Here is a 12,126-nt window from a genome sequence, read left to right on the forward strand (position 1 = left end):
CTCTGAGGGCGCACTGGTTCGGTCCCCAGTTGGGGAACTAGGATCCCGTATGCCGCAACAAAAAGCCATTCTGTATATGTGCCTGTTTTTAAAATAAATACAATTTAAAAATATTTCATAAATGAAAAAAATAAAATCACTCATCCACCCCCCAAAAAAAGAAAAATATTACATATGTGGCTCCCCAGCTCTGCTCCAGAAAAAAGGTGGAGGAAATGCCTGGAAATATGAATAAGGAGGGGGAGAGGAGAGATCTTCACTTTTTACCTTATTATTTTTAACAAGTGTGTTAGGTAAATAAAACCTTTGAAGAGAAGGGGGAAAGAGATTTGGGAAGGGGAAACCTCGTTCATGAAGATTGGGAATGTGAAGGCAAAGGGTGCCAGGCAGATAAAGGGGGTGTCCTCAGGCAGGGGAGCCCTGGGAAGGGGGCTGAGGGGGTCCATCGGGCTTCACAGCTGAAGGAAAGACAGGAGGAAGGGTGTTCTGGAAACAAGCTTGAGGCTTTGTTCCCCACAGGTTCCCGGGCATCTTTGAGAACCTGCGTGCAGCAGGGAACCACGTGACATGTCCCAACAATTCTAATCAAGACTGAGGGGTAAAAAAGATCCAGTTACAACTGGCACCTGCAGGGGTCAGCAGAGAGTGGGCCTGGGGGAAAGGTGTCAGGAGGGCAATACAGCTTCTGACTAACTGGTCCCTCTGATGTCCCCCTCCATTCATTCTCCACATGGAGGCCAGAGGGGGCATTTACAAACAGAAATCTGACCACATCGCTCCCCTACTTAATGGCCCCCTTTCCCATGGCTTCTCACTGCCCTTCAAATAAAACCCAGCGCTGACCTTGGCCTCAGGGGTCACACCCTGTGTTCTACTCTCATCTACCCTCCAAACTGAGCTCTAACTGAGCTCACCACCCTTCAGCCATGATGGCTTCTTGCTGTTCCTCTAAGAAGCCAAGACCGCTCGGGGCTCAGACCCTTTGCCTGCAAGGCTAGGCAAGTCCACCTAGCTAAGGAGGAGTCCCTCACCTCCTTCTGGGCTCTGTTCCAGTTACCTCCCCCAGAGGCCTGCCCTCAACACCCTGGTGAATACACCCCAGCTCAGTCACACTCTAGCTCACAATCACTTTCTGAAATGGTCATGCTGATTTTTCTGTTTGCATGTTTCTTGTTAATTTCCTACCTCTAGGTCTTAAGCTTGCTGTGGGCAGGAATTGTGATCTGTTTGTTCACTGCCTGGCATGGAGCTGAGGCTAAGAAAATAAATGCATGCTGAATGACTAAATCAATGAGGGACGGGGAGAGGGAGTCATTGTGCTTAGCTCTGTTGTAACCTTGGACTGCACTTTGGGGCCAGAACTGAACTTTTCCCCATGATTTGGGAAACTGATGTTAAAAAATATATATATATATATATACATATATATGTATATATATATCTCTACAAGTATTGATTCCAGTGAGTTCAGATCTAATGATGATGATGATGGTAGTAATAATAATAATAACAGCAAATACCTACAGTGTGCCAGGCACTGTTCTAAGTGTTTTGCATGGATTAACTAATAATAATAACTATAATAATATATATTATTTAATAGTAATGACTATAATAATATATTAACTAATAATAATAACTATAACAATTCTTATAAAAAACTTATGAGGTGGGTTCTCTTGTCATCCCCATTTTACAAAGGAGGAAACTGAGGCTCAGAGAGGTTGAGTAACTTGCCCAAGGTCACACAGCCAAGAAGGGACAAAGCCAGGATCTGAACCCTGGTAGTCTGGCTCCATAATTCGTAACCACTGGCTCTCTGAAAATATCCTAAGGCTCCTACTCCCAGAAGGGGGAGTTCATTCCCACCCTCAATGACCTCTGCCCTCCAAGCTGACCCACCCCGGGCTGACCTCTGAGGCTGATGAACAACCCCTGACCCCTTGCCATCTCCAAGCCTCCTCAGGGGCCCCAGCAGCCCCACTCCCTACCCCCCACCTCCCGGCCCCCAGTCTGCGCTGACCCTGCCTTGAGCTGAGTGAGCGCTTCCTCTACGCGGGGCTGGTTGTAGCGCACCATGTAACTGTGCATGTCGGGGTAGTTGCTGCGGATGTTCTTCTCTGTGGACCCGTTGGGCACCGTCCCAAACTTCAGGGGCGGGTACTGCTCCTGGGGCCGCTGGAACTGGGGCAAAATGGGGAGTCATTAGGGCACCCCCCCCAGGGGGCATTTGGGTCAAGATGTCCTCAACCAGCTGCTTCATTCTGGGGGACACTGGCAGACACCTCAGTCCAGAAGTGTTTCTCACACTTGCTCGCCATGACCCATGGAAACACTACTCTTCACCCATCACATACATCCGCAGTTATCTGTACGTATGTATGCAGATATGTATACATACACATGCACACACACAGTCAGGAGTAATATTGAAATATTTAATCCCCAATATGGGCTGATCATGGTCCAATCAGAAAAGACACAGGCAACAAATCTCCAGACAGGTCCCAGAGGCCCCTGATGGGCCAGGCATTAACCCTTAACTTGCTGGATCATGAGAGGTCCCCGGGGCAGGGGCTGGCATGGCATCGGCTGGGGGCCGTTGCTAACAGTTCCCAATCTGTTCAGAAATAGTTCACTATTTTAACAACAGACCCAGCCAGATAGGTGTGTGCTGGCCTAATGTCGGGTGTCTACATGACTAAAACAAAAGTTTCATACAACCATACTCACCCTGATTACCTAAAATGCAGTCAAACATATTTTTTATGCTATTCTAATCCATTCCATTAAAAAAAAAATGTCCGTTGTAATCCATTGAATTGGTTCCTCAACCTTCTAATAGGTCATGACACCCAGTTAACCACGTTAGTCTCAAAATGTGCTGTGCAGACCACCAGTCCATGAACGAACTGTGATCCGTGATGAGGTAAGTACAGAAACTGAGAGAGTCAAGCTATTTGACAGAATAATTTTATGTCTGTTGAACCTAATAAAGATGTGGGTTGGAATTTTGCACGTCTTGGTTTTAAATTTTATTTTACTTTTCCAGTAATTCCTTTCTATCATATTTTATAAAAGCACTGGTCTCCACTGGATTAGAAATGTCAAAAATTAGCCCTTCATCACAGTTTGAGAAGCACTGATCTAGAATATTCCATTTGGCACTCCTGCCCCTAGAATATTTGGGGATACTCTCTTCTCCTTGGAATATTTAAATAGTTCTTTGTGAAACATAACCATTTTCCTCCAGAGTATTCCATTCTACCATTCTGGGACTCTTTCGAGGAAGAGACCCCCCACGAATCCCCCCCCCTTCCCCCGCCATCTGCCACCTACAACCTCAGCCAATTCCCTCCCTCCCCAAACACACATACCTTTCGGTCACTGAGCCCAGACACGGTATCCACATACTCCTCCTGGATCATGAAGGCGGCCAGGTTGGCTGTGTAGCTGGCGAGGAAGATGACGGCGAAGAAAGCCCACACCAGCACCATGATTTTGCTGGTGGTCCCCCGGGGGTTCTCCACAGGCACCGAGTTATTGAACACCAGGGCCCAGAGCAGCCAGATGGATTTCCCAATGGTGAAAGTTGAGCCGCCAGGGCCTGCAGGGGGCCAGGAGGGGGACATGGACCCCAAATCCCTTATGCTCAATGAGGGAGCAGAAAGAACTACAATTCCCAGTGGCCCCTGAGGCCCCTGTTGCCTCAGGAGACCATAACTCTATCCCAGGGGCTGTTGGGAAACGTAGTTCTATCTGTGGTCCGGGCACTCCGAGGTAGGGTGATGGAGGAAGGGGACTCACGTTTGCCCGTGGCCAGGCTGCGGTTGTAGCCGACGGGACTGAGGTACTCAAAGATGAAAACGGTGACGGCGACCACAGTGAGGCACATGACGAACATCATCACCCACACGGCAGGGCTGTATGGCTCTAAGGGCAAGGGGTTGTGTGTGGCCATGACTCAGCTAAGCCAAGGCTTGGGTGCCCACAGACATGTGAACAGGGTACAGCCCAGATCTGACCCCGTCCTACTCTGCCCCCTTCTTGGGGACAGACTCATTGCCCACCCAGACCCCTGGCAGGGGTGGCGGGGCAGTCTCTCCCAAAGAAAATCATCTCAATCATTTCTGTGATTTCAACCACCATATAGAAACTATCTCCTAATTATGTTTCCTGAGCCCCAGACCTGTTTCTCCACCTCCCCCTGGCAATCCCTCCAGGCCATTCATGTCCCACACGGAGCCCAGCACCGACTCCCAGCCTCCCCACCCTGGGAGTTCCCTGTCCATCCGGTCACCGCCCAGACCCTCCCTCCCGCATTTGCCACCCTCACTCCCTCCTTCCCTCCCCCTCACCAGCATCCTGTCAGTCCCCAGCCCTATCCTCCTGTCCTGCCCCCACCCACCCCCACCTCGGCCTTTCCTCTCCATTCCCTCTGCCAACACTGCTCAGGCCACATCCTGTCCCCTGGACCATCTCCTCATCCTGTCCTCTCCAGCCCTTCCCCCCACCACGGCCCTAGAAGCTCTTTCTACACCCAGAGACGACCTGGCCTCTCCCCAGCTCACAGACTTCTGTGGCTCCCCAGTGCCCCCAGGACAAAGTCCCTGCCTCTCAGACTTGTTTCCACTCTCGTCTCTGGACTGATCATTTTTTCAAGAACCCATTGCTTTAACCACCCAGAACTCACAGTTCCCCAAACAAGCTACATCCTCTCTGCCTCTTTCTCAATAGCTCCCCTACCAGAGGCACCACCCTGACCTGTCCATCAGCCAAACCTGAGTTCCTGCATCCCCTCCTCACACTGCTTCCGGGAGTTCACTGACAACAAACCCAAATCACTCTTTCTTGAGATCAGTACCCGGGATTTGACCTTCCTGGGCCAAGTGTAAGCGGCCAGGACTGCCCCTGTCACAGTAGGGTCACAGCCTGGATTGTCACAGCAGTATCTGGGGACACGCCTGTCGCCTCCACTGGGCCACGTGATGGGGCATAAACATGACCTTGTCACTCCCTTTCTGAAAGCAGGGGCCCCACGTGGTGCCTGTCAGGGTGCCCTGCAGAGACCTTGGTGCAAAGAGGAGGCCACAGGAGACACCGTTGGGGAAATAGACAGAAAACAAAACACCAGAGAAGGGTTGTCCCTTCTCCTCTCAGCCATTCGCCCTCCCAGGAGCTTTGCTCAGACTTTGGAGAGCAGGAGGGAACGGACGTGAACTGCTGCCCGTGGCTTGATGTACGCTTTCCCTTTTGTCTTCTCCAAGCTCAGTCAATGAGATCTCTACCCAATCTACCTCAAAGCCACCAAGCCATTGTGTGCCAGCTTTCTAACCGCATCCTAAGCCTGTTTACTTGTCTCACCCTCTTGGCCATCTTCCTATCCTGCACCCCAAACTCACTCTGCACGGACCTCTGCAGTAGCCTCCTCATGGGCCTCCTGCATCCGCAGACCCACTAGTGGGATATCTTAAAAGCCTAAATCTGATCGTATATCCTCACACCACCGCCTGCAGTTAAAAGCCTTGCCATTGCAATAAAAGTAAAACCCAACCTTCCTACCATAGCAACCAAGGCCCTGCTCGATCCACCACCTGATTCCCTCTCAGCCCTCACCTCCTACCTCTCCCATGATCACTCACTGCCCCCTCCCCTGGTCACACAGGCCTCCGATAGTTCGCAAATACCCCACGAACATTCCCACCTTGGGGCCTTTGCCCTTAATGTTAATCTGCTTGGGACACTTTTCCAGCCAGATCTATGCAGGACCGGGTCACCTGCTCAGAGGGACCCGCCTGTCCACCCACAGCAACACCGATCCTATTCTCTGTTTCTTCCGTCGGCTTAATTTCTCGTAGTATTCACCACCATATGAAATGATCTTGCCCATGTATATCTTTAAGAGATTGTTTTCTGTCTCCCCCATGAGGCCCTGGGACAGCTCTTAAAGGGCAAGGTTTCCTGTGCAGCCCAGAGCCTGGCACATAGTAGGTGCTCAGTAAACATTGTTTGATGGGGCCCATGCTCATCTCTTTTCCTCATCTCATACTTATGTACAGGGGAAGATGGTTTTTGTGGGGCCTGCCGCTTATACAATTTGGAGGGTTCTCTTTAAGAAACAAGAAAATAAAATTATGAATACAAGACCAGGTACAGGGCCTTGAAGGGGTTGTGCAGGAGAAGGTTTCTGAAGCTCAGACTTTCTTAGCTTCATTGTAAAATTGCTTCTGGTGGGGGAAATTCTCCCATTTTACAGGTTAGGGAACTGAGGCCCTCAGTTCACCAGAGTCACCCTGCTGGTACAAGCAATAGCAGGATGGGAAATGGACACACAGCTGCCCCCAAACCCCACCCCTTGCCATTCCAGGACCTGGGCTCACCGAGAAAGGCCGAGGGGGACACAGTGCCATTGCTACGCGCCACCATAACGCTGATGCCTGTCTCCACGAAGGGGACGGAGAAATCCACTATCTCGGACCGCTCCTCGTTGATGGTGAGAGAGCCAATGGCCATGTCCGCGCGCTGGTAGAACACCTGGGAGTGAGGACAGGGAGGGAGTGAGGGAACACGGCTGGCTCAGGACAAAGACGGGTCCCAGGAGGAGACCAGTGACAGGATGATAGAAAGGGCTAGGAGGGTGGCGGGGTGGATGAGGGGGACGCAGGCAGAATGGGGCAGGAAAGGTGGAGGTGAGTGTCGAGAACAAGAGTGGGAAGAAGTGGCCTCCTGCTGTATCCTCCTCCCCCAGCAAACCTCTGAAAGGTTTGGGCTCCATCCTCCAGGCCCCGCCCCCTTTTCCTAATAGTTCCACCCTCCGAGCCCCGCCTCCTCCGCCCCAAGTGTCCTTCCTCCTGGCCCGGCCCCTCCGTCAAGGTGCGTCCTCCTCGTGGCCCCGCCCCTTCAAATCCAGGCTTCTCACCTTCGGCCACGCCCCTTCATAGTCCCGCCCCTCAGAAGCCTGACCCAGCCGCTTCTCGGCCCTGACCTGGTCCCGACTCCGCCCCCCACCTGTCTTGTCCCGCCCCCACCCTGTCCCCGCCCACCTCACCTCCCCGATCATGCCATTCCAGACACCATCAATCTTTTTGCCGTGCTTGCCGTTGGTGACCAGGTAGAGGTCATAGCTGAAGCCGATGGTGTGCGCCAGCCGCTTCAGAATGTCGATGCAGAAGCCCTTGCAGCACCGCTTTTCTGGGCGGGGGGCGTCCGGCGGAGGGCTGCGGGGAGCGAGCAGGCTTGGGGATGTTGGGGATCCCTGCGCCCCCTACCCCCCGCCTTATGGAGGGAGGGACGAGCAGCCGCTAAAACTATGGTGGGCATCGCTTTCTGGGGAAACTGAGGCTCAAAGGAATTACATGACTTGTCCAAGGTCACCAAGCTGGACGGCTTTCTGGGTCCCAAGGGAGGAGGGGGCTGGGCTAGGACTACTAGGCTTCGAGAGAGGATTGTGAAGCTGGAACTTCTGGATCCGGGGCTGTCACCTGTGGGTGCGGTTGAGCTGGCTCCGGCAGGGGACAGAGTCTCGGATGCAAGTGCCACTGATGGGGTCGGCGGGCTCCACAATGACGAAAGGCCTCTCTTCCAGGGTGGCCACGGTGAGATGCTGCGTGTCATCAACTGGCTGCAGGAAGCGGCCATAGCGGGACCACAGCGGGTACTTGAGGCGGAGAGTCTGCTGCTCCCAGCTGCCCACCTTGGCCAAGAGCAGGGGATTCAGGCTTCCTGAGGGAGACTTTCTAGAATGTTCTGGCCTCCATGGCCTGCCTTCCTCGTAGCCGCGAGCTCCCAGCTCCTTCTCCCTCAGATCCAGGAGTCTGGGCGTCCTCCCCCACCTGTCCCTTGGACCCAGAAACCCTTTCCTCCTTCAGACCCATGAGTCTGGGCTTTCTTCTACCAGAATCCAGGGGTCTGGATTCCCAGTCCTTCCCCTTAGGACCTAGAAGTCCAGGCTCCCAGCCCCTTCCTCCGTCAGAGGCCGGAATGCAGGGCCTCAGCCCCCACCTCTGCCAGGAGTCTAGGTCCTCATTGCTTCTTCCCCAGGACCCAGGAATCCAGGCCCTCTCCCATGCCTGAGGTCAGCGCCAGGACTCACCACCTCCCACGTCCTGTCTCGGGTGAGGGAGATGACCACCAGGGAGGGGTTCACCAGGAAGCCATCCTCATTGAAGGAGTAATCCCGGTTATCCCAGGTAATGTTCATGAAGTACCTGCCCAGCAGGAAGGGAGGGGACACGTGGGGGCCTGAACTGCACCTTGGCAGCTGAAGGCCGAGAAAGTCCCCTGTCTACTGACCAACCCCAGCGCCCAGTGTGAACCTCTCCTCTAAGTTCTGGAAAACCCAAATACGCCTCTCCTCTGCTAGGCACTCTCCCTTGGCAGCTCGGTGCCTCCAGGACCAGGTCCCAGACCCTCAGCCTGGGTTTGAGGCTCTGGGGGACCCACCTGCCTCTGCAGCCCGATCTCTGATCACTGCCCACTGTCAAACTCTCTCCACCCAAACCCTTTTTCTGCCCCACAAATACTGAACGCAGGGTGTCCCCCAAAATATCAAGTGGTTTTCTATCTCTAGGCTTTTGTAGGTGCTTTTCTCTGTGCCTAGAAAAAAACCCTTGGACTTCCCTGGTGGTCCAGTGGTTAAGACTCTGCGCTTGCACTGCAGTGGGTACGGGTTCGATCCCTGGACAGGGAAGTTCCACATGCCGCGCAGCACGGCCCAAGAAAAAGAAAAAAACCCTTATTCTCTCCCTCTTCATCCTGACTAGTTCTTAGGTGTTCAAGACTCAGCTCACGTGTCCCTTCTTCTGGACAGAAGCCCCGGGAGGTCTCTGGACTCCCACGTATCTCTATTATACAATGGCACCCTGTGCGCTGAATGCTTGTCACATCACCCAGGTCACTGGACCAGACCCTCAGCTGCCATCCTTGCCTCCTCGCTCCCCCCAACCCAGGCCACCAGTCCCCAAGCCCCGTCCTTCCTGCCCCTGGGATATCTCTGCCCCATCCCCTCCTCTCTGTCCCCACAGCCCTCCTGGACCCCTACCCCAGCCTCCAACTTGGCCTCCAGCCTCCAATCTTTCTCCTCCTCCCCCCCCACACCGGAGAGGTCTTTCTATACCCCAAACTGACTCCACCTCTCCCCTGCTCATAGCCCACCCATGGCTCCCCAGTGCCCCAGAACAAAGTCCAAGCCTCTCAACCTGGCATTCAAGGCCCTCGCGGCCTGGGCCTCTCCACCTAACCAGCCTCATCATTCCCAACCCCTAATTCTCCACCCTGAGCTATTGTGGTCTCATCAACCTGCCCAGGTTTTTCTCCCCTCTGGTCTTTTGCCCAATGCTCTTCCCCCTGCCTGGATTATCTATTTCTGGTGGACTCCCAACTGCCCTTGCAATCAAATCTAAACCCCTAACCTGGCCTAAATGCCCTACCTGAGCTGAGCCCCCTGTTACTCCACCATACGCTGCCCACTTGCCCACTGTGCTCCAGGCACACTGGCTTTATTTCAGGCAATTCCAGCCTCAGGGCCTTTGTACCTGCTGTTTCCCCTCCCTCTCTTTACTCAGATCTTCAGATAGTTGGCTCTCTCTCTCTCTCTCTCTCTCTCTCTCTCTCTCTCTCTCTCTTTTCTGGCTGTGCTGCGCAGCTTGTGGGATTTTAGTTCCCCAACCAGGGATTGGAACCTGGGTCCTCGGCAGTGAGAGCATCAAGTCCTAATCACTGGACCTCCAGGGAATTCCCTTGGATCTTTCTCTTTATCCTTTTTTTTTTTTTTTTTTTTTGCGGTACGCGGGCCTCTCACTGCTGTGGCCTCTCCCGCTGCGGAGCACAGGCTCGGGACACGCAGGCTCAGCGGCCATGGCTCACAGGCCTAGCCGCTCCGCGGCATGTGGGATCTTCCCGGACCGGGGCACGAACCCACGTCCCCTGCATCGGCAGGCGGACTCTCAACCACTGCGCCACCAGGGAAACTCTCTTTTTTTTTTTTTTAACCTCCAAATTTCACCTACTTGAAAAGGCCTTTCCTGACAACGTCACCTAACCTAGCACCATAGACGTTTGTTATACATTCTACCTGCTTTATTATCATCTCAGAAGTTATTACCTGCTGATGTTTTTTTCCTTTCTTTTCTTGTCTGTGCACTGATTGTCTCACCTATGAGACTGTAAGCTCTGTGAGAGCAGAGGCCTTGTTCAACATTATACCCTGTTCATAAAGCAGGGCTTGGCATACCACAGACTCTTGACAAAGGGCTTTTCAATGAATGAGTGGATGAATGAATGAGCAGTTTATTCTTCAGGTCTCAGCTTAGAAACCACCTCCTCCTGGAAACCTCCCTGACTCCGTAGCCTGACCCATGACTTGTATAGCCTAGTTTGGAAGGTTGACTGGGACCAACACAATTCCTCTCCTGGGAGGAAGTTAGCTGTGAGATTTGGAGGCATGGGTGATGGACAGGATGGGCTGAAATGATGAGTATCATGAAGGAACAGAAATTCTGGGTAAGCAGAAGAACTGGACAGCCCCTGGGAGTGGCAAGCCTGAGACAAGAGATAGAGATAGAGATGGAGATGAAGATGGTGATGAAGATGGAGATGACGATGGTGATGGAGAAGGGGAGGGAGAAAGATAGATACACACACACACACACACACACACAGAAGCAGAGAAGATCAGAAAGAGAGAATCAGAATGAATTGAAAGAGTAGCTGGAATTGAGGAATTGGCCTCAATTCCTGATGTCTGGGTTTCTGTGCATGTTTATCTTTCCAATAAACCCCTCTTTCCCCGAGGAAACTTGAATGAGACTCTGCTTCCTGCAACCAAAAATGTCCTGGCTTTTCAGTACTCTCCCCAGTGCTCCCACAAAGTCCGTGCAACATCCATTATTGCAAATAACATGCTGTGTTGTCATTATCCCATCCCTGTCTGCTACCCCTACAGGACCCTGTGTTCTTTCAAGAGAAGTCCATGGTCTTATTCATCTCTGCGTTCCCAGTGCCCAGCATGAGCCCTAGTTCCTAGCGGGCGCTCAGTAAGTATTTATGAACAAGGGATGCTTTTCTCATCCTCTTGCCCCTGGATCCCGATTCCCAACTCCCCACCTCCCCAATTCTCAATTCTCCTCCCTTAGGCTTTCTTCCCCACCCATCGCCCCTTCCCAAACTCAGCCCATCCTCATTTCAGCATTAAAGTCCTCTCCTTCCACTGTCTGTCACCAAACTCATCAAGTTCTCACTCCCAAAGCTTCCTGGGGTGGAGATGCTGTTTCCCACCAAATCCTGGTCTCCTCTTCTAAAACAATCATGTGTCAGCTGGGCACACACCTGCCCAGCTAGAATTGACATTTCCCACATTCCCCGAAATTCCTTGCAGCTAGCCCAGGGCATGGGCAGGTGATATTCAAACTCTAACAATCAGTGCAGCACAGGCACTACCCAATCAGAATCGATGTCTAGCCAATCTGCATGGATGTGGCAGTACACAACCAATAAGTCAGTCCTGGCCCAGTGACTACGTTCTCACCGATGGGATGTAAGACTCGTCCCTTCCACCTCACTGGCCATAAAGGAAATGGCTTGTTCACCTCCTCACTTTCCCCCTTTTCATGCGCTAGAATTCAGACATGGCCTACAACCCAGCTTCGACTGTGCGGAAAGGAGATGGCAGAGCAACAAGGTGGGAGGGTCCTGAGTCCCTGAATGACCACATGGAGCGATGGAGTCTCCTGATAGCCTGAATCGTGCACCTCTGGATTGTTAAGTGAGAGAGGAACAAACCTTGTTTGGGACATTGGATTGTCGGGTCTTTTTGTTACTGAAGTTCAACTCCTACTCTAACTAGGGTATTTCACCAAATCTAAGATGCTATCAACTAGAAGATGTGTCACAGTTTTCACCTACCACAAAGGAAAAAAATGCACTGCCCATGAAACCTTGGTAGGCTATCAATTGTAAGCCATGTCTTGGTTTCAAAGACATTAAACTATGCAAAAACGCGCATCCTAGAATCAGGAAATATAGTAATACACTCACCGTACCTCAGGTGCTTTTTCCCAAATCACCTGATTTAACCCCAGAAAGGAGACCCAATTACGCTCGTTTTACAGAAAAGGAGACTGAAGTTCT

General features: G+C 52.3%; 1 protein-coding gene across 1 annotated transcript in view; it reads right to left on the reverse strand.

Annotated features, from left to right (window-relative positions):
• GRIN2D (glutamate ionotropic receptor NMDA type subunit 2D) overlaps window positions 1-12,126 on the reverse strand; it is a 29,547-nt gene that overhangs the window by 12,753 nt on the left and 4,668 nt on the right. The window contains exons 3-9 of the mRNA XM_060131621.1: window positions 8,093-8,207; window positions 7,482-7,693; window positions 7,049-7,217; window positions 6,381-6,534; window positions 3,808-3,933; window positions 3,378-3,607; window positions 2,024-2,184 (exon numbers count right to left, since the gene is read on the reverse strand). Of these exons, the coding sequence (XP_059987604.1) occupies window positions 2,024-2,184; window positions 3,378-3,607; window positions 3,808-3,933; window positions 6,381-6,534; window positions 7,049-7,217; window positions 7,482-7,693; window positions 8,093-8,207 (1,167 nt within the window). The remainder of the gene's footprint in view (window positions 1-2,023; window positions 2,185-3,377; window positions 3,608-3,807; window positions 3,934-6,380; window positions 6,535-7,048; window positions 7,218-7,481; window positions 7,694-8,092; window positions 8,208-12,126) is intronic.

Source organism: Lagenorhynchus albirostris, chromosome 19 (assembly GCF_949774975.1).
Source record: "Lagenorhynchus albirostris chromosome 19, mLagAlb1.1, whole genome shotgun sequence".
Lineage (NCBI taxonomy): Eukaryota > Metazoa > Chordata > Mammalia > Artiodactyla > Delphinidae > Lagenorhynchus > Lagenorhynchus albirostris.